Source organism: Danio rerio, chromosome 18 (assembly GCF_049306965.1).
Source record: "Danio rerio strain Tuebingen ecotype United States chromosome 18, GRCz12tu, whole genome shotgun sequence".
NCBI classification, from domain to species: Eukaryota; Metazoa; Chordata; class Actinopteri; order Cypriniformes; family Danionidae; genus Danio; species Danio rerio.
The window spans coordinates 53,210,807-53,234,636 of record NC_133193.1 but is presented as its reverse complement, the minus strand read 5'-3'; the positions used below and the strand labels follow the sequence as shown (position 1 = coordinate 53,234,636).

The 23,830-nt window shown below is 35.2% G+C and overlaps 1 protein-coding gene across 6 annotated transcripts; it reads right to left on the bottom strand.

Annotated features, from left to right (window-relative positions):
* Window positions 1–10,962: 10,962 nt before the first annotated feature.
* scamp5b (secretory carrier membrane protein 5b) lies at window positions 10,963–22,118 on the bottom strand. 6 transcript variants are annotated; one of them, XR_012393895.1, is made up of 9 exons: window positions 21,952–22,118; window positions 20,426–20,475; window positions 20,201–20,320; window positions 19,063–19,090; window positions 17,629–17,785; window positions 15,723–15,824; window positions 15,462–15,579; window positions 12,292–12,580; window positions 10,963–12,079 (listed from the first exon to the last, which is right to left on the bottom strand). XR_012393895.1 is itself a non-coding variant. In XM_073929755.1 (8 exons), the coding sequence occupies exons 5-8, from the start codon at window positions 17,745–17,747 to the stop codon at window positions 12,392–12,394; spliced, it is 528 nt and encodes a 175-aa protein (XP_073785856.1). In that variant the 5' UTR covers window positions 17,748–17,785; window positions 19,063–19,090; window positions 19,935–20,320; window positions 20,426–20,475; window positions 21,952–22,118; the 3' UTR covers window positions 10,963–12,391. The 6 variants fall into 6 exon arrangements, 3 of the variants coding, with proteins under 3 accessions (XP_073785856.1, XP_073785855.1, XP_001343683.1); XR_012393894.1 differs by lacking the exon at window positions 19,063–19,090; XM_073929755.1 differs by having other exon boundaries at window positions 10,963–12,580; window positions 19,935–20,320.
* Window positions 22,119–23,830: the final 1,712 nt, after the last annotated feature.

The following is a 23,830-nucleotide window of genomic DNA, read 5'->3' as shown; positions in this document are numbered from 1 at the left end:
TGAATAAAAATATCACGATACTATGATTAATGCTCTAAAATATGCTCTTTTTAAATGTCTGAATTAAAAACAACAACTTTTTTTCTCCCTATTGAACACAATATATTTGATTTTAGAGGTGCGGTATGTAAGCTTGACACCCAGTGGTTGAACTAGGTATTGCATTCCTGGATCAAAACAAATGCAAGCGCAGGTTGCCAGATTGACGACATCAATAGGAGAGAGCCTGACTATCACGCCTAAATGCTGATTTAAGTTGTGTTCTAAATTAAAGGAACGGCGCACGATAGAGGGAATATTTCCATATTAAAGAGCCCTTATTGTGGGTTTTCGAAAATGGGCTTCCATGTAGTGTGTAACACAGATCTAAGTGAAGTGAAATATCCAGCTAAGGCTTAAATCTGAAAGTGGACAGTTTTTAAAACTATTGATTCATCTAAAAAAAAAAAAAGAATCGACTCACAGTGGTTAGAATGAATCGTCTTTATATTGAGTCTTTAGCCATTTCGGCGTGACGTGACTACGAAACATAGTTGTTGTGGGCGCAAACCCGGGAAAATTTAAACCTGCACCCCGCCTACTAATGCCTAGTTCACACTAGAGGATTTTAAGCCTGATTTGAGCCCGATTTGGAAGTTAACGAGCTCGCCAACAGTTCGGGCTGTGATCGGGAAGAAATCTGCGGGTGCACGGCGCTCGCCGCTCTTTATGTGTGAACTACTGAACAACGCATCAACGAGGCTCGCTGACGCATCGCCGACACCTCGCAGACGGAAATCCAACATTCAGCATGCTAAATATTCCAGAGCAGTCGGCCGACTCAACCCCACGTGTGGTCAGATGTAGTAACGAGCTGCAGCCAATGAGAGAGCAGATCAGCATGAGCTGAATGGCTGTGTGTTCAGGAGCTCAGCAGAAACATCTGTGATTGGTCAGAATGGGCATCGGTGCACTCGCTTCATTCTGCATTAGCACAGACATGAGAGTAGACTATATTAACAGTGGAGCTAGAATTCTGTAACTATTAGAATTACCATACTGCTCATTCTGACCGTTCTCATATAAACGCCATACTGTCACAACATATTTACATTCAAAGCTATTACTGAGATATTAAAATTAAGCTTTGAATGTCTGGCATCATATTTAATGACACCATTACCCTAAAAATATCATCTTTTTTGGTAATACAGCCTATAAATATGTAGTTAAGATACTAAAACACTTAAAGGTCTTGGCTTTCATTTTCACTTTCAAACAGGAGCTATTCGGCACAGAATCTGCTGTTTTGAAAGATATCTGAAGTAAATTGATGTTTTTGCCATCAGAAAGTTTTGTTTATGTTAGCAGGAAGTTGCCAGGCAAGAAAATGCACACATTTAAAGTCACAGTGAAAAGTATCAGACATGCATGCAGTCATTTTGACCAATATGGTAATTTAAGGCAGAAATGCTCAGTTCTTTACTGTTTTGTAATAAAAAAAAATAACAATGTCAGAAAGAAATACACTGATAGTTAGAAAGCGGCAGGGTGTTATAAATATGTTAGTTTTATTTCAAAGAGTTATAAAATTACAAAAATTAAAAACTCTCTGTGTATCTCTCCACTGGAACCTGCAGATGAGTGATTAATGCGCTGATAAATCAGCTGATTTGACGATGTTTTTAAATGCTTTCTCCAAAGCTTGAAACGCGGTCAGTGATGTCATCAGCACACAAGCAGCCAATAGTGTTCAGCTTTTTCTGACGACTCCTCCCTCAACATTTCATTGGCTGTGGTTTGGTAGCTTGAATGAGCTGATGGGGAATGAGTTGTTGTCAGATCATGTAGTGTGTGACCCCCCTCTTGTGGATCGTTCACGGAGTGTTGTGTAGTGTGAACACCACAGAGATTAAAAGACACAAAGTCAAATCATGTAGTGTGAACAGCACAGCGATCTGCTGATGTTTAAAATCCTGTAGTGTGAACTAGGCTTAACACAGACAAACAGATCCTGAAGTCATGAGTCAAGAAGACGCTGTGCTTACCTGGATATTATTGGAAGTGTGAGGGGAAATAAGTGATTCAGCAGTCTACACGCTTACAGTGGGCGATTCATTCGTTTGTTAAAGGAAGAATCTGAAAAGACTGGTGTATGAGACTTGTGAGATTGGGCAGACAATACACCGGGGGAGCGTGCAAAATAAGGCCAGTTTATTAGGCACAAAGGCAGCCTGCTACACGCTGAGGTGGAGCGCTGGTGAGCACTACAACCCCCTGGCTGGGGATGGGATCTTTGGGCAAAGCAGAGTACAGGTAAGCCCTGAGAACATACAACATTCATGCAAGAGGTGCCACAGCAATAACTGCAAATAGAAATGATCTAAGTTACAGCTGAGAAGGGAGAAAACACCCTTAATGTGTTTATTCCTTAAGATGTCCATGGTGATGTTTACTGTCACCGTTTCATTTAGGGAAACTCCTGAGGTAAATAATTCATATCTCTGAACTTTAATAATAAATCTAGATAAAATGCTGCGCTTCCCACCTTCAGTCGCAATGACTTCTGGGACTTCCAGAGCGAGTTCGGTGCTCAAGTCTGCATCGGTGCGTCCTCGATATCAAGAACACATCCGGGAAGTTTCATGCGTCCTCCGTACTTGCGGTCTTGAGTATTGGAACTGAACTTAGGCAGCTGATGATGACGTTTCACGAGAACACGAGGACGCAAGACCACTGAAGAACGCATATTGAGAAACAGCCATTGTGTTGTAACCATGTGGCATGCTGAGCTGTTTAGCTCTGAAGATAATAAATCTTCTTGATCTTCCTGAATCTTCGACTCCTCATGCTTGAGCAAACACTACAAAGGCTTCACTTGGGTAATTATGGTAAAGTTAGTGTAATTAGGCAAGTCATTGTATAACAGTGGTTTATTCTGGAGACAATCCAACACTAATATTGCTGAAGGGGCGAATAATATTGACCTTAACATGACTTTAAAACAATTAAAAACTGCTTTTATTCTAGCCGAAATAAAACAAATAAGACTTTCTCCAGAAGAATAAATATTATAGGAAATACTGTTCTATTCTTAAACATCATTTGGGAAATATTAAATATAGAAAAAAAATAAATAAATAAATCAGCAGAGTGATAATAATTCTGAATTCTACTATATAGAAATAGTATTTTCTGTGAACTTTTCCAAACCTCAGCTCTCGTCCCGTCCCTAATCAGGGCTGCGTTTCCCAAAAGCATCGTAAGCCTAAGAAGTTCGTAGAAATGATCGTACGACTGATCTTAATATTACGGTCTGTTTCCCAAAAGCATCGTAACTTAAGTAGCACTTGAAAATCTTAGTGGATCTACGAGTGCTCTGGAGTAATCGTAAAGCCTTAAGTGCATCGTAAGGAGACAGAGTTATGAGGGCACCTGCTGGACAACCGGCAAATTGCACCTACAATTTACTTCTCTTCAAAGTCATTATTCATTTTATTTGTACGTATATCTCTATTCATTTATATTTTCTACACATTACACAATTCAATATACAAATAATAATGAATAAAGAAAAAAATAAAAATTACATAATAAATGTTAGAATGAAAAAAAAAAATACACTGTTGTATATGGACATTTCGAGGGTAGTAGGCTATATTATTGTCCTATTAGCAAATGCACATCAGGTGGGGATAATTAGGCTAAACTTTTCAAAAATAAATGTAAGAGCTTATTTATTTATTTATTTATTTACTTATTTATTTATTTTGATGTGAGATAAGCAATTTTTGATAAAGAAATTGATAAATAATTCTACTTAATTAAGGTTTCATATAAATATCGAAAATGATGCTGATGTCATTTCCGGCAAGGACTGTTAGAATTAGTTTTATGCGAGATTGGAGCAAGACAGTGTTTTTACAGTACGACATTTCCAGTTAATTTATGTTTTTAAACTGGCTCAAAAATATTTTTTTTTATGTTATTCGAGTTGAATATACATTCACACAAGTAGAAGAAGAATTATATGGATTGCTATAACATGTGCAACAATAACGAGCCATTCTATAGCGTGACATTTCAGCACTTAACAAACGGATAGCGACTCCTAAGTTGCACTTAAAGCTGGGCTACGTGCAATTGTGTTAAGTGCATTTTTGGGAAACGCACGTGAAACAATAACGAACGTTCGCAAAATGACTCGTAGAAAACGCTCTTAAGTGCTAAGATCAATCGTTATCGGGAAACGCAGCCCAGGTCGGTCCAGAATGAAATGCAGCTCCTCTAAAGGATGGCTGTTGTTTTTGGGGTGGTAGCGCAGCGTTTCTGTAGACCAGCTGCTGGAGAACACAGAAACAGACAGATGAAGTCATGTCCAGCCACCAGCACTTCATCATGCCTTCACAGCCAAGCCAAGAAAACTGCACTGAAAGCTGAACTGACTTCCTGAAGGACTAAACAACACGGTGATACGAGAGTCTTATACAATTATACAGTTGTTTATAAGTGCGCAATTTTAATTTTTTCACAGTGAATATAGCCAATAACTATTAAAAAAATGTTTTATTGAAAAAGAGAAAGGGGCGGCACGGTGGCTTAGTGGTTAGCACTGTCGCCTGACAGCAAGAAGGTCGCTGGTTCGAGTCCCGGCTGGCTCAGTTGGTGATTCTGTGTGGAGTTTGCATGTTCTCACCGTGTTGGTGTGGGTTTCCTCAGGGTGCTCTGGTTTCCCCCACAGTCCAAACACATGCGCTATAGGGGAAAATGTGCAGCTTAAATGTTGTAAATTAGTAGTTTCTTATCTGTTTGTTTGAATTCTAATTACTTCAGTCAAACAGCTAATCACAAACAATCACATCCAAAATAAAAGTTTTTATTTACATTAAATGTGTGCGCTCATTACATTCATAAATATACACACACACAGAGTACACAATGCAAAATATTTACAAAAATATTTATACATAATTTGAATTACAAATGACAGACTTTATTACATATTTTACATATAAATAAATGTGCTCAAATATAGACATGTATCTGTGCATTTAATTGTACATACACACTACATGGCATGGACATATACTATGTAAATACAACATAAAGGGTTCATACACATTTTATTCCATGACTTTTCCATGATTTTTCCAAGACTTTCAAGTAAATTTTCATGCAATGTCTACATATGTATGGTAAAAAACAATACTTAAATTTATTACAGCATATCGAAAACACACAACAACCTAAGATGCATTGCTAAATTTGTTATGCGTAAGTTACATATTACAACATAAATCTTCCAAAATGTTGGCTTGGGTAGGTCACGTGACAGTAACATGGCCAATAAAGGGATATTTAAGTTCAAGTCTATGAGGCCTTTAGTAGGGTGGATTAACGCACATTTTAATTACCTAAAGAGTGTAAAATGCCATGATTTTGAGTTGTATAAACAATAATATAACCTAATTTTAAACTGTGAAAGGATTACTGTAACTTATTCTCACAAAACCAACGAAAGATTTGAGCCTTTGTCAAAACAAAGACAAAACAAACATCATTAAAGTGTGTTTGAACAACTGAAACAGACAATAGTAGACATAAAGCGAGCATATTCCTCAGCCAGTCTACATACCCGTTGCAAACTGTTCATCTCCACCGATGCTAACCTAACCTAACCACGCTAATTGTTGTCTGAGGTAACAAAACAGACGGTAAACGAGGCTCATCATAACATCTGCGCTCTGATTGGTCAGAACACCTATCAATCAAATTACACTTGAAGGCTCAATTGATGATTGGCGCTTTTATTTAAAAGGCGGGGCTTAGTTCTCCATATTCCGCGTTTTTTACGTTTGCCATTAAAGTAAATAAATGAGGAACGTCTTTGTACATGAGAAATGTCTACTTTACTAGCACTACCTCAGCTGGAACCAGTATCAGAATGACCTAATTTCCTTCTAACACACGCTGCAGTGCAGAAGAACAGATGTTTTGCGAGAATCGTGAAGTAAGAGTTAAACCCTCAGGCAGATCATACAGTAATTTCCATCTACACGAGAATTAGCTCATACAGGAAATATTGCCTGCTGTGTCACTATAGTATGTTCAATAACTTATTTAAACAGTGCAGCAGTTTTTATTTTATCTACCACGTTCACAAGACAAATGCCATAGTGCACAATATTTGGTCAGCTTATGTAAGTAAACAACAGCATACAGTCAAAACATGTTTTTTTTGTCTATTTGTGTTGTCTAAAGCACAGTGAGGACTATGTCTAAACATGGAAGATGCTAAATCATATAAAAAAGGACTTAAGGGTGCAATATGTTGAAAAGTAATAGGTGATAAAATACACATTAAGATGTTAGCATAACTGGAAGTGATAGAAATTATGAATATTGTCAAGATAGTCTTGATGTTGTGCTTCATTTTGGCCAATTGCAAACAGTGGTACTTGATTTGTTATGACTTTTATGTTACAGCCCAAAACATGACAATAACTGATCATTTTAAGCAGCAGTAATCAGCAAAACATGCTAGTTTTGCTCAGTTTAATGGCATCCCTGCTGAAAAATCCAACTAAAACCAGCCTAGGCTGGTTTTGACCAGGCTGGTTTTAGAGGGGTTTTGGCCATTTCCAGGCTGGTTTCCAGCCTGGTCTTAGCTGGTCAGGCTGGAAAGTGACCAGCTAAAACTAGCTTAACGAGCCTGGTTTTAGTTGGTCATAGCTGGTTTTGGCTGAACTCCCAGCCTGGCTTGGCTGGTCAAGCTGGTTTTAACTGGACTTAACCAGCCAAAACCCCTCTAAAACCAGCCTGGTTGACCAGCTAAAACCAGCCAACCAGCCTAGACTGGTTTAAGCTGTTTTTTCAGTAGGGATTGTTTACATTCTGCTCTCCAGTTCGGCCTACAATATGAAAACACTTAATGTCTGTATTATCAATATTATTTTTAATGCTGTTAACTCCTTAGATTTAACTTACTATGCTAATCTACACTCTCAGAAATGGTACGTGAGCTGTCACTTGGGTGGTGCCTTTTCAAAAGATACAAATTTGTACCTAAAAGGTCCATATTAATACCTCAAGGGTAAATATAAGTACCTAAAAAATACTAAAGTGTTCCTCTTGAATTGTATAGGTACTAATATATCATTTTGAAATACCAATATGGACACTTTAAGTACAAATGTTTACTTTTTGAAAAGGTACCACCCCAGTGACAGCTCACGTACCTTTATTTATGAGAGTGTAGATTAGCATAGTTTAACGTTAAATCTAAGAAGTTAACAGCATTAAAAATAATATAATACAGAAATTTAGTGTTTTCATATTGGAGGCCATATTGGAGAGCAGAATGTAAACAATGCTACCATGCAAAGCAATAGCATGGTTAAATTGCGTACCTTAAACTACTCTTTAATTTGAAATTTTCCAATAGTTTTACTACAAATAGAGCCAAAAATATGTTGTTTTTGTTTTAAACAACATATTTTTGGCTCTATTTGTTGTAAAACTATTGGAAATGTTCATATGGATTGACATAATATTTGTAAAGCCACAGTTTTACACCTAATACAATGATTAGCAATGAGCATAGCATTTTCTTGTGGAGAGTTCATAGAAATATACACTAGATATCGCTAAATGCACTAAATGCAATCTGAAGATGCTGAACGTTTACAGATATAGTAATGAGCAAATAAAGAAAACAAAGTGTAAAGGCAGAACAAATCATACGCTCTCAGAAATAAAGGTATGCGAGTGAGCTGTCACTGGGGTGGTGCCTTTTCAAAAGGTAAACATTTGTACCTAAAATGTCCATATTAGTACCTAAAGGGTATTTATTAGTATCTAAAAAGTACAGAAGTGTTCCTCCTAAAATTTGTAGGTACTAATATATCCCTGCTGAAAAATCCAGCTTAAACCAGCCTTTGCTGGTTGGCTGGTTTCAGCTGGTTGACCAGGCTAGTTTTAGAGGGGTTTTGGACATTTCCAGCCTGGTCTTAGCTGGTCAGGCTGGAAAATGACCAGCCAAATCCAGCTAAAACCAGCTTGACCAACCTGGTTTAAGCTGGACATAGCTGGTTTTGGCAGGACTCCCAGCTTGGCTAGGCTGGTCAAGCTGGTTTTAGCTGGTCATCTCCCAGCCTGACCAGCTAAGACCAGGCTGGAAATGGCTGGAAACCATGCCTGGAAGTGGCCAAAACCCCTCTAAAACCAGCCTGGTCGACCAGCTAAAACCAGCCGACCAGCCTAGGCTGGTTTAAGCTGGATTTTTCAGCAGGGATACTTTTGAGGTACCATTATGGTACCAATATATCAAGTACAAATGTTTGGTAACCCAAACTACCCAGTGTCAACTCTTGTACCTTTATTTCTGAGAGTGTAGGTAAGATTTTGTTTATTACGATTTTGTATGATATGAACATTTGTGCTCAACAAGTAACTCTATTGACGATAATACAGACACGTACTGCAGTGACCATAAGGCAAAGCAGCGCTAAATACTAGGCTTATGCTGGTTTGATATGCGCATTGAGCTGCAGGGATTCGTTCATAACGGGGATTCATTCACAAACGAATCGCTCCCTCTGTTAGAATGAGAAGTGAACGCAGGAGTTATGTGATATATATGTGTATATGGCTCCAGATGGCCAGTCCTCCTCTGCACCTTGATCTCACATTCATTTCAAAGGAGCGCTACCCTGTACCAAAATGGCGGTTCTATTGACGCATTCCTTCCAATAGACAACAACAGTGTAGGCGGCATCTAATTTAAATATCTATGTAGACATCTATCTCATGCTTTAACTACAACAACAATGCTTTATTTGTGGCTCATTTCCAGACTAATCTTATACTAATACTTAAACTGAAAGGCTTGCAAAACACAAAACAACTACGACTACAGGCTGCATATTTAAAATGAACGCACTCCATGACCTTGACATTCCTGGTTGAGCAATGTAGAAGCACTGAACTCCCCATACCTTCCCAGGCCAAGTCCAGGATTGATGCGATATAAAGAACATATGTTTCAGTGTGACGCCATTGGCTTTATTGGTTATACTTCATAAAACAACTTGATTTAAACTGGAAGGCGGAAAATGCGCTCATCTTCATAATAGGATCTGCAGGTTTTACGATGTCGCCCTGCAAATGGAGATTCTTCGGTGATGTTTTTATGGCCGTGCTGTTGTCTTGTGGGATTCCTCGTGTGTCAGGCGCTAATGTGAACGATCCTATCATTGCAGCACACTATGAGGACTGAGGGAAGGAAAATAAATGAGAGCACAAGAATCCATTAGTTGTAGTTTCAGCACATCTCATCTGGATGCGGGCACACGTGCTCGGCGGATGGATGATGTCCACGCTGAAAATCTGCCTGCTTAAATTTGCACCTAACTGAGAATCAAGTTATTAGCCTGACAAAGTAGTGTTGTTGTCCAATTGCAATCTGCAAGTCAGGGCTGGAGGGGCGTCTGGGGAATCCCGGTTTAGAAAGAAAGAAAGAAAGAAAAGCAATGAATGGAAAGCATCTCTGTGAAGGAGAATTCAACACATCTCAGGCTGGAGCAACACTGCGCCCTGCTGGAACACACACTGATTTCACATTGACACATAGAGATATACTGAGATATACAGTAAGCAAAGTGTTTTTCAGCCACTGATAAACTTCCTGGGAAAGATGAATGTGACTATTTTTATAGTTTCTTTTACAGCATCGATGTTGTAATGTAATTAAAATATAATTTGTTAAACAGACTTCAGCATGCGTTTAGTTTTTCAAGCTGTTGTTTTGGCTGACTGAAAATGAAAAGGTCATGTGCAGATACCCTACTGTACCAGTAATATTTCTTTTTTGTTGTGTAAAATAAAATAAACATGATCTAAAAAATATATTTAAAATAATAATACATTATTGCATTATGAAATCAGCCAAAGTTGTTTAATGTAAATATATATATATATATATATATATATATATATATATATATATATATATATATATATATATATATATATATATATATATATATATTATTATTATTATTATTATTATTTTGAATTTATATTTATTTATTTTTGGAAGATATAAATAATGATTATTCAAATTAAAATATAATATTAATTTAATACAAATTATTTGTGAATTTCAAAAGCAATTTCAGAGTATTTTTATCAGGACATATAATAAAAAAACACACAGTGCTCAGCATATATAAGTACAGCCTTCACAAATGATAACGCTCCAAAAACTAGTACCACAAAATACATGTGGTATAGAAAAATATTAAATAAATTTTAAAAAAGAAGAAATATCAAGAGAAGCAAAAAAAAAAAAAAAAAAAACAAGAAAAGAAAAGAAAAATTTGGTTGACATTTTGTAGGTTGCATTTTTTATTTTTTTTTTTTTGCAATATTTTGCTTAAATTTAATGGTATTATCTTTTAATTTCTAAATATGTTTGGTGACTAAAATATTATTTTAATACATACATCTGTTTAATAAATCTGTTTTGTTAACTGCACCAAAATACATTGCCTATATTCACAAAAAAATGAGAATTTAGTTTAATATATTACAAAAATAAAACTGAAATAATAGTTTAGAAATATATAGAATAATAAGTATATAATATAATAGGTGACGCAGTGGCGCAGCAAGAAAGTCGCTGTTTCAAACATGCTGGTTCATTAAGCTGTGGCGACCCCAGATTAATAAAGGGACTAAGCTGAAAAGAAAATAAATTAATATAATATAATATAATATAATATAACATTATATAATTTAATTTAATATATAATATAATATAGTATAATATAATATAATATAGTATAATATAATATAACATAACATAACATAACATAACATAACATAATATAATATAATATAATATCTAACTAACATTACAATAACAAAATAAAATCTAAATGATAAAAAACAGGGCTTAAATTCCAAAGAAACAAACAAAAGTTTTAAGATGTTGATACTTTATTAACACTAGTATTATATCACAAGGAAAATGTCTAATTTCTCCTTAAAAATAGTAAAGAATTCACAAATCCCTTTTGTTACTGCAGGTAATTGACAGTAATGCATTTATACTATTTACACCACACGGGACCTGACAAAACAGCAGAGGCCCTTAAACTAAACATTTTCAACACACACATTATACATGGTAAAGAAATGAAAACAAAACATGTCTAATTAGTTAAATAATACAATCATTTGTCTAATAGATCATGATAAATTAACACAGATGTTTAAAAGTCATTTATGGAGCAGAAATTATTTTTTCTGGAAGGACAGCCGCTGTGTAAAACATATGCTGGAATAGTTGGCGGTTCATTCCGCTGTGGCGACCCCTGATGAATAAGGGACTAAGCCGCAGGAAAATTATTACATTTAAAAAAACAATAACTGAATTATTATTTTCATAAGATTCATATTGACTTTAGTCAGTTTAAATGCCAAATTTAGAACATATACAGCAGCTATAACTCATAATTCCCATGATTAATATTTAAAACTCCCTGACATTTCCACTTTTCAAAGATTCTGGATTTCAGCAGACCGGTAAAGTCTAAAAGAGATACAGCTGCAGCCGAGAGGTAATGAGAATTATTTATATTATTATAATAATATGAGGAAGCACGGGGGCTCAGTGGTTAGCACTGTGGCCTCACAGCAAAAAGGTCTCTGGTTCGAATCTCAGCTGGGTCAGTTGGCGTTTCTGTGTGAAGTTTGCATGTTCTCCCCATGTTGGCGTGGGTTTCCTCCAGGTGCTCAGGTTTCCCCCACAGTCCAAACACAGAAATGACAAGTGGCCCAGCTGGGACTAGAACCAGCGACGTTCTTGCTGTGAGCCCACAGTGCTAACCACTAAACCACTCAGTGTACAATTAATGTGTAACTTAATAAATAATATTAATACTGTAACTCTCATTAAATTCAGGCCACAGCTGTATCCCTTTTTGCAACAACCAAGCAGTACTGTGCTGCTGGAGGTCTACATGGTGTTGTGTTGGTGGAGGTCTACATGGTGTTGTGTTGGTAGAGGTCTACATGGTGTTGTGTTGGTGGAGGTCTACATGGTGTTGTGTTGGTGGAGGTCTACATGGTGTTGTGTTGGTGGAGGTCTACATGGTGTTGTGTTGGTGGAGGTCTACATGGTGTTGTGTTGGTGGAGGTCTACATGGTGTTGTGTTGGTGGAGGTCTACATGGTGTTGTGTTGGTGTAGGTCTACATGGTGTTGTGTTGGTGGAGGTCTACATGGTGTTGTGTTGATGGAGGTCTACATGGTGTTGTGTTGGTGGAGGTCTATATGGTGTTGTGTTGGTGGAGGTCTACATGGTGTTGTGTTGGTGGAGGTCTACATGGTGTTGTGTTGGTGGAGGTCTACATGGTGTTGTCATATGTTGGGGTGGAGTACTGCGGGGACTGTGGGTTCTGCATGGCTCCAGTTGCTGCACTCAGAGCCGCCTGCTGCGCTGCCTGCTGAACATGAGGGTTTTTCCAGGCTCCAGACACCCACTCCTCCTGCGCTTTACTCATGCTGGCTCCACTGCCACGGTAGAAGTTATGAACCTGCACACAATAATGTATTAGTCAGATATTAGAGGCAGATTATTTCAGTTGAGCTCAGAATATCAACAAACCCTTTTCACATATCCGAGTTTCTCAGTAGCGGAAGTCGTCATAGCTGGGTAAACCTACAACGCAGTGAATGGAAACACTGCAATATTCACTAATGTTTTATATGAGACCAGCCACTCTATTGGGTACTTCAGTACAAACTGCTTGTTAACGCAAATTTAAGTGACTTTGAATATGGCATGGTTGTTGCTGCCAGACGGGCTGCTCTGAGTATTTCAGAAACTGCTGATCTACTGGGATTTTCATGCATGACCATCTCTAGGGTTTACAGAGAATGCTCCAAAAAAAGAGGAAATATCCAGTGAGCGGCAGTTCTGTGGGCTTGTGGATGCCAGAGGTCAGAGGAGAATGGCCAGACTGGTTCCAGCTGATAGAAAGGCAACAGTAACTCAAATAAGCACTCGATACAACCGAGCTCTGCAGAAGAGCATCTCTGAACACACAACACGTCCAACCTTGAGGCGGATGGGCTACAGCAGCAGAAGAGCACACCGGGTGCCGCTCCTGTCAGCTAAGAACAGGAAACTGAGGCTACAATTCACACAGACTCACCAAAACTGGACAATAGAAGATTGGAGAAACGTTGCTGCTCTGATGAGTCTCCATTTCTGCTGACACATTCGAATGCTCGGCTCACAATTTGGCCTCAATAACATGAAAGCATGGATCATCCTGCCTTGTATCAGCGGTTCAGGCTGGTGGTGGTGGTGTAATGGTGTGGGGGAGATTTTCTTTGGGTCCATTAGTACCAATTGAGCATCAACGCCACAGCCTACCTGAGTATTGCTGCTGACCATGTCCATCCCTTTATGAGCACAGTGTCTCCATCTTCTGACGGCTACTTCCAGCAGGATAACGCAGCATGTCATAAAGCTCAATCATCTCAGACTGGTGTCTTGAACATGACGATGAGTTCACTGTACTCAAATGTCCTCCACAGTCACCCGAGCTCAATCCAATAGAGCAGCTTTGGGATGTGGTGGAACGGGAGATTGGCATCATGGATGTGCAGCCGACAAATCTGCAGCAACTGTGTGATGCTATCATGACAATATGGAGCAAAATCTCTGAGGAATATTTCCAGCAGCTTGTTGAATCTCTGCCAAGAAGGATTAAGGCAGATCTGAAGGCAAAAGTGGTCCAACCCGGAACTAGTAAGTTGTTAAGATGCTTACTGAAATGCAGTATTACTTTGAAACAGTGTCTAACTCTTTTACAAAAAAGGCTTTAAAAACAACTGAAATTTGTAAATTATATAATCTTTTTCTTTAACTTGTAATGTATTTACCCCTCCTGTTTTTTTGTTGTTTGTTTGTTTATTTTTTTGTTATCTGTTGTTGTTTCTTTTTCCAAAATTGTTGCTCTTTTTGTCTCTTTGATTTCTTGTTAACATACTGTGATTATATATTCTCACTTTCGTATATTAATAAAAAAAAAATTTAAAAAAAGTTGTTAAGGTGTACCTAATAAAGTGGCCGGTGAGTGTATATATATAAATCAGAAAAGTTGAGATTTATTTTAGTGATTCCTAAATTTACACTGGCTTGTATTTCATTGCAGACAATACAACAAACATCATTTAATGTTTTCCTCATTATTATTATTAGTTTTTTTTTTTCACAAAATAAACACGTGTTCCAATTTTGGTTCTTGCAACGCATTAAAAAAAGGTATTTAGGGTGAGGTCCTGCATGTTTTTGTTCCAACCCCAATTAAACACACCTGAACTAGCTAATCAAGCTGTTTCTAGGTACTATAAAGCTCCAGGATGGTGTGTTGAATGAAGTTGGAGCTAAACTATGCAGGACACCGGCCCTCCAGGACCGAGTTTAAGGATTAAAGACAGCAAGTGATGCAGGTGTAATTCTGTCCCATTCTTCCTGCAAACAAGTCTTAAGGTTGGCAACAGTACGGGATCTTCGTTGTCATATTTTGCGCTTCAAAATGCGTCACACATTCTCTATTGAAGACAGGTCGGGACTGCAGGCAGGCCAGTCCAGTACCTGTATCGTGTTCCTCCGCAGCAGGACTCTGTAATGTGTGCAGAATGTGGCTTTGCATTGTCTTATTGAAGCATGCATGGAGAAGAAGGCAGCATACTTTGCTCCAGAATCTCTCTGTACTGTTCAGCATTAATGGAGCATCAGTTACCATTGCCAAGGGCACCGACACAACCCCATACCATGACAGACCCTGGCTTTTGGGCTTAACAGTCTGGACGTGCCAAGATTTATAGGCTGTTTACTGCCATTTTTACTGGCTTTATATTGTCTCTTCAGGCACAGATACTATGGTAAATAATTTATTTACTCTCAGATCTAATTAACAAGCACTACATGCTCCAGCGGCAGAGTTAATGACACTTCACCCCCCCACACACACACACACGCACGCAGTCTTCTCTAGACTGCATCTCCTGGCACACAGACGACTGCACAGCAAATGAGGCTCACACACAGTCTGTCCGGCTGTAATAGATGTGTGTTTGTGCGAGCGCATGTAGAGCATAGTAATGTGTGTGTGAGTGCATGTGTGTGTGTAGTGTAGATGTCTGTCTTGCTGTATTATGTGTGTGTGAGTATCTGTGACATCTGTCCCGCTGGTATATGTATATGTGTGTGTGTGTGTGTCTGTTTGGAGCAGAGATCTATGTCCTGCTGTAATATGTGTGTGTGCATGTGTGTGTGTGAATATATGTGTGGAGTAGAGACGTCAGACCCTCTGTAATATGTACTGTAATGTGTGTGTGTGTATATGTGTGTAGCAGAGACGTCTGTCCCACTGTAACAAGTGCTGTAATGTGTGTGTGTACCTTCGTTAGTGCAAGGAAGGAGATGACGGAGACGGCGGTGAACATGAGTGTAGGGATCAACATGATGATGGAAGCAAAGATACTGGTGCCGAAGAAGGAGATGGTGCCCAACCAGCCACTAGAACAGGACGGAGAACAGAGCAACATGCAAACTACATGCAATACTCCAGCATCAACAGGCAGGGCTGTGTGTTAGGATACAGAATGCTGCATTGTATTCATGCCTATTATGTGTATGCAGTTGCGCTTGAAGTCTCTTACCAAACACCCCATCCTGGAATACCGATGGCCTGAATGATAGCGATGAAAAGTTGTGCCATGAAGACAAAGAAGAACGCCATGAAGTAGAACGAGCTGTCAGTCCTGAAACAAATAATAACAACATACTGTGCAAATAATTCAATAAACTAATAAATGGATATTAAACTGCTATGCTAAATGTATAATAATTAAATTAAGAGTTATTATTAATTTATAAAATGTATTTTATTAATATTATTTCACATTTGCATTGTTTATTTTAGAAGTTATTTAATAACAACAATAATAATATTAATATTAATAATGCAAACTTATACTGAACCCATTATTATTATTATTATTATTTTATTTTTATTATTATTAATATTATTATTATTATTATTTATAATATTATTGTTGCTAAATACATTTCTAAAAATAAAATGACTAAAAAATAAACAATAAAAACATGATAATTGGGTAAGAACAATTGATAATAGTAAAAATAATAATTTTAATAATAATAATAATAACAACTACTTTTTCTAATGTAAAATCTTTGTAAATTGCTAATAATAATCTATTATAAATCATAACAATAATAATAATTTAATATCACAATTATTAACATTTATATTTATTTATTTTACATTTTTATTTTAAATATTAATAAATTATTTTATATTAATTATATTATTAATTAATTATTAAATATTAATATTCATCCATTTTCTTTTTAGCTTATTAATCTGGGATGGCCACAGCGGAATGAACCACCAACTAATTCAGCATTTGTTTTACACAGCGGATTGCCTTCCAGCCACAACCCATCACTGGGAAACACCCATACACACTCATTCACACACACACACTTTGGACAATTTAGTCTACCCAATTGACCACATGTTTTTGGACTTGTGGTGGAAACCAGAGCACCCTAAGGAAACCCACGCCAACACGAGGAGAACATTCAAACTCCATAACCGCAACTGACCCAACCGAGTTTCGAATCAGTGACCTTCTTGCTATGAGGCAAAGGTGCCACCCACTGCGCCACCATGCAGCCCATTATTATTATTATTATTATTGTTAATGTTGTTTTTGTAGCTAAATAAATTTCTAAAAACAAACGATCAAAAATAATAAACAATAAAAGCATTATAAATAGGTAAAAACAATTTATAACAATAATTGATGATTATAATAATAATAATAATTAAAAAAAATTTCTTAGTTAAAATCTTTGTAAATTGCTAAAAATAAGCTATTATAAATAGTAATAATAATAAAAATAACAATAGTAATATTTAAAAATCACAATTTTTAACAATTATATATATATTTTTAAAAAAATTTTACATTAACGAATTATTTTAGATTAATTAAATTATTAAATAATTATTAAATATTAAAATTATTATCAATATTAAACACTGAAACATTAATAATGTATATTTATTAATAAGTCTTAAATATATTTATACATTTTTAACCAGTATTAATGGATGTTAATAAATATAAACAATAATAAATAAAACAATAAAAAATAAGCAATGATAAATACAAGCAAGGGTGGCGCGATGGTGCAGTAGGTAGTGCTGTCGCCTCACAACAAGAAGGTCGCTGGTTCGAGCCTTGGCTGGGTCAGTTGGCATTTCTGTGTGGAATTTGCATGCTCTCCACGTGTTGGTTTGGGTTTCCTCCAAACACCTGCTATAGGTCAAGCTAAATTGTCCGTACTAGTGTATGTGTGTGAATGAGGGTGCGTAAAACATATGCTGGACATGTTGGCGGTTCATTCCGCTGTGGTGACCAGATTAATAAAGGGACTAAGCCGAAAAGAAAATAAATGAATGAAATAAAAGGAAATATTTAAATCTAGGAAATATAATGTCTGTCCAATTCTATAATCTGATGATAAACTCACTTGAAGGCATTGTAAATGGGCCGGAACCAGCACACATAAGAGCAGGGTGTGAAGAGAATCACCCAAATCATCGACATGCCAAAGTTTGTGACTCCACCGCCACCAAACATCCACGCCATACAGCCGAAGAAATTCACCAGCAGGGTCACGCCGTACACTGAAAACATGAGCATACGTTACTTTTATACACACATGAAAATGGGTTTCTGAAAGAGAGACGAGGAAAGCAGAAATCTTCCTTTCTCAAAAGTGCACAGGAGAATAAAGTCTGCATTGTGTCTCTTCAGAGAGAGAGAGAGAGAGAGAGAAATGACTGATCTGTGTTTGCTGTCTGTCAACAGTAAATGCTTTAACCATACAGAGTATTACATCAGGCCGACAGGAGGAAGGTTAGGCATTATAAAAGACATGCAATCAAAAAATTAATGAATGATTGGATGAAATAATGATTGAATGAATGAATAAAATAAGTAGATAAATAAATTAATTAATTAATTAATAAATAAATAAACAAACAAACAAACAAACATTTTTGGTTCCGTGCCATGCAAAATATTTTCAATATATTCAACATTTAAATAAATAATAACATAAATAAATGAATTAATAAATAAATCAAAATAAATTAATAAGCAAACATTTTTGTTTCATGCCATGCAAAATATTTTCATTACTTTCAGCATTTAAATAAATTATAAAATAAATAAATAATTGAATGAATGAATTATGTAAATAGTAAATAAATAAATAAATTAAATAATTAATTAATATTCCTGGTTCCATGCAATACAATACATTTTCAATATTTAAATAAATATAAATAAATAAATAAATAAAACAAACATTTTTTGTTTCATGCCATGCAAAATATTTTCAATATTTGCAACATTTAAATAAATAATAAAATAAATAAATGATTGAATGAATGAATGAATGAATGAATAAATATTCTTGGTTACATGCAATGCAATATATTTTCAATATTTAAATAAATAAATGAATGATTGAATGAATAAACAAACAAACAAACAAATAAGGAAAGAAAGAAATATTTTTGTTTCCATGCCATGCAAAATACTTTTAATATTTAAGTAAATAAGTAGATAAATAATGTAAAAACAATTGAATTAATACATAAATATAAATAGATAAAAGTATTAAAAAAATAAATAAACATATTTTGGTTCCAAGCCATGCTAAATATTTTCAATATTTAAAATAAATAATTAAATATATACATAAATAAATAATAAAAAATGTGTTCTATGCCATGCAAAAAAATTACATACTTTTTTTTTACTAAACAATAATAACAAAATAAAAAGAAATAAAATAAAATACATCATGCAATCTAAATACATTTCTTTTTTACATTTATTTCATTAAAAAACATTAGAAAGCATGCCTTTTGCACTCAAAAGAAAAGATAAATACCTTTGGAGGCATCAGCTGCAGGTAATATCTACAGCAAAAGATGACAATAATTTAATGACATGAATTAAAGTATTATTACTTTTTGCTTTAAGTTGATAAATAACCTTATGATAAATTTGATAACATTTCTATAATTATTTATATATTTTTTGTAACTTGTAATACTCCAATAACCTTTTTTTTCTTCTTTTTATAATCATATTTACAGTATTAAACCTTTCAGCATTTCCATTATTTTACCACAAGGACGCAAAGTTTCTATAAATTGTATCATAGCTGTTGCAAATGCTGTATACAGCTGTATTTTTAGAAGCATTTATTGTAGTATTATTATTATCAAATTGTATAATTGGACACATTAAAATGGACTATTAAAGATAACGAGATCAGCTTCAGGTACTATCTACAGTAACAAATGACATTAATTAATTTAAAGTATGCTTTGTTTCAGTGTTTTGTCCCTATAATATTTGAAACAATCCTTAATAGCTGCTTGAAACTAAATCTGCATATTGATTTCATTAATACAGTAAACAAATGTGGTGAATAATCAAGTATGAATCACCATTAATGTTAATTTAAATTCTTCAGCCATAATTTTGATGTTATATTAAACATACGTATAAAAATAATGTGAGTTATTATTATATACAAGTGCTGTTTTACAAAGAATGATGAGTGTATGTGTGTGTAGATATTATATATATAATACTGTGAAAATGCCTGTGCTCTGTCTGAAAATATTTAAAAGAATAATTACAATTTTACAGGAGGGTGAATAATATTGCAAAACACTGCATAACTGATGCCAGCAGAGTCTTTACATTTACATTTATTTGTTTATTCATAAGTGGGTAGAGCTGTCGCCTCACACCAAGAAGGTCGCTGGTTCACGTCCCGGCTGGTTCACTTGACATTTCTGTGTGGAGTTTGCATATTCTCCCTGTGTTGGCATGGGCTCCGGTTTCCCCCACAGTCCAAACACATGCGCTCTAGGGGAATTGGGAAAGCTAAATTGTCCGTATAGATTATGAATGTGATTGAGAGTGTATGGGTGTTTCCCAGTGATGGGTTGCAGCTGAAAGGGAATTTGTGGGCTGATTTCATGTGTGTGTGTGTGTCTGTGTTTTAGACTCACAGATCCACAGGTAGTAGAATCTCTTGCACAATGTGCGGTGCTGGTCAGGAATCTCCTCAAAGTCCTGGTGGAAACACGGCTTGAGAGGAATGAAGCCCGGCAGAGGTGGAAAGTTGTTTTCTGCAGGACAAACACACACACAGCGATGCACTGGCGTTCAGTAAGGCTTTCTATTACGTGATATTCATGCAATTATTAAATCAGTGGTGTAATTAACGTCCTTACCAGCCATCGTGAAACTTCCTGACAGCAAACTGTTCTTAAGAGCTTTCAATCTACAAGAGAAACACATATTTAAGTCAGAAAATGGGATCTGGATCAAATAAAATGTGCAAAGGTGATTTTAAATGCACAAAGAGAATATTAAATGCAAGTAAAGTATCTACACTGTTGAAAATGACTAGGCTGCCTTATTTTTTTTTAGATGAAATCAAACTACTATTAGTCATTTTAACTGTAAATTATATTACACTGACTTAAGATAGCTTGTTTACATACAAAGTTAAGTAAATAATAAATAATATGTACAGTACTTTACATTCATTTAAATAAAATAGACAATAAAAAGCACTATTAAGTAAGTGTGAGTAACTTATTTTCTTAAGTTATATTTTAACATAAAACATATGATGTCATGACTTATTGATCATGCTTTAATATATATATATATATATATATATATATATATATATATATATATATATATATATATATATATATATATATATAACTTAAATTAAATTAAATTAAACCTATTTTTTTAATTGAATACTATTAATTTCAAATGACTGAAGCTAATATATTTTGTGTATATACACTGACTGGCCACTTTATTAGGTACACCTTACTAGTACCAGGTTGTGCAACAACCATGCCACGGTCAAAGTCACTTAAATCCCCTTTCTTCCCCATTCTGATGCTCACTTTGAACTGCAGCAGATCGTCTTGACCATGTCTACATGCGATTGGCTGATTAGAAATTTGCGTTAACGAGCAGTTGGATCGGTGTACCTAATAAAGTGGCCAGAGAGTATATATCACAATTGCTGTACTTATTACAATATATCAAGAAACAGGTGACCATACAAAGTTTGAGTTTACACCTTAAGCTAGCCCGGATTCTGCCTATACTCTGGTCTGCACTGCTCAAATGTTGTATTTCAGACTTTATTTCTTAGCTCCTGTGTGTAGCAGTAGCCTCCTCCACATCTCCTTCAAGGCCTTCTGTTGTGTTTTGATGTGATCTCTGACTGTTGCAGCTCTGAAACAACTCTAATCATTGAGCGTAGTGATATGGAGCTGCAATGCGCTCCAAACCTGCCGGATCTACTTTAGCTGTGCGTTTGAAAATAACGCCTCACCAATCAGAATCAATCATTCAACAGCCTTGTAGCATAAATACTAGACAGAAGGTTAAATTCTGAGCATTTATAACACAGAAAATAAAGAAATACAGCAACTATTCCAAGTGTAGGTTTATTTTGTTTGTTTCTCAAACTGTTTTCAATGATTTAAGTGCTGAAAGTCACTGTGTTAAGAGTTCTGGATTAAAATGATCCAAGATATATGTGTGTTTTCTATAATGACACATAAACAAACGCGGATAGCATCATATCTCAGTGTTCATTGTTCATAAACCGTCATTTTCTGTGTTAGCTTCTCGGTTTTCTCATTTATTCCTCCGTCATGTCAGCTGAAGTTAAGCCTGAGCTGCATTAACACAGTGAATGAGAGGACGGTAATCGCCTTACCTTCTGCACACACACCGCCAGCACTACAATGCCATGACTTCACCCTTCAAATACACTAAATAAACACTAAAGCAAGCGGAGATGCTCGATTATTAACGCTGTTTCTTTCTTCAAGATTCCTGCGATCTTCATTGAGCGATAGTAAACAGTTCCCGCATTCCCAGACTGCGCTTAAAGGGTTTAGCCAATAGACTTGCAGAATTATGTTCTGAATACGCCCTCCTCCGTCTCGTTGGCCAATCAGCGGGCTGGAACGCGGTTGCTCTCCGATGTGCTGAAGTTGTTTGGTGGACGTGTTAAAGACTGAGACCTTTGACCTCCAGACTTGCCTGATTGTTTGGTTTAATTACCTGTATAGATCATTTAAATAAATGCGTTCTCAAATTAACGAAAGGAGATTTTAAGTAAGCTAAAATAACATATATATATATAATATGAGCAATAAAATGTTAAGTGTTAGTGAAATATGTGCCTTCTGACATGCAAAGAAATTAACTATGTGCATATAGAAACTGATGTCATAAAGGCACGTCTTTCACTAAGATTAATTTTGCATTATTGTTTGAGTGCATACTCTTTCTATTTATTTATTTATTGCACTTGTTTTATTATGAAAAGCTACCAATATCTACTTACAACATATATTTTAAATCTAAAACAGTGATGTATCGTTTTGAATAGAATAAGATACATGTCGTTTTTTAAAAAATATATGCTTTAAGTGGGTATTGGTAGCTTACTTTTCAAAATACACAATACAAATAATAAACAATTGCACATGCAAATAATAAAAATAATTTGCATTCAAGCAATATTGCAAAATAATAAATTTATTCCTTAAAATTGCTTTAACACAACTGATTCACTGTTTATTAATACTTGAACAACTACTCTGCAAAAAAAGTTGTTTGATTTAAAAAAAAAAAATATATATATATATATATATTTTTTTTTTTTTTTTTAATCGAACAACATTCAGATATGCAAAGAAATGATGTATTTACATATTTAAAAAAATGATGTCAAAAAGAAACACTCAGGTGGGACAGTTTTAATGACAAGGCAATATTTGTTTAGATGGTAAAATAGGAAGAATAGTATTTTTTTTCTTTCTTTTTTTTTAAATATTGCTTAATGTATTTGGTGCTTTAGGATGATAAAAAGCCTTTAATGATAACATTTCTACAAAATGTAAAAATTAATAATCCTCTAAATACATGTTCATCAAATAGAGACATACATACCATCTCAATGAGGTGATGTCATTGGCCTATCAACATTTCCTGCCTGTGTCAAACTATTTCATAACTTTAACAGGAGGCGATTCCATCATAACTTAACATTAAAACAGCTGTCATTACATTATTCATCAATATGTGGACATTTTGGGATTCTCAGAAGCAACAGAAATTAAAAATGTAAAACAGAAAATATGTTAGAACATTTATTTTGTTTACATCCATTAAAATGGCCTATATTTGAATTAAATGTATTTGAAAATTTGAGTTGAATTTGAATTTAATGTATTTTTGAATAAATTAATGCATAGAAAAAAAACACAATAAACACCAACAGACACCTTAAGGGTTAAAAATCGAATGTAGCAAGACTGAAATATATCTATTTGTTGTAAAACTACAGTAACCTTTGCTTTATTTCAATTAAAAAAGGGGAAAAGCCTTCCTGTATTTGCATTATTTTGCCACTAAGGGGCAGAGTTTCCATAAATGATCTGATAGCTGCTGCAAATGCTGTATTTATAAACACTGAAAAAACAGAAAAAATTAAATAATAAATAAATAAAATAAACACTAAAAAAGATGATGTCTGCAAAATTGTTGAATTTAAACAGACAATTAAATGTAGGAATGTTCAACTT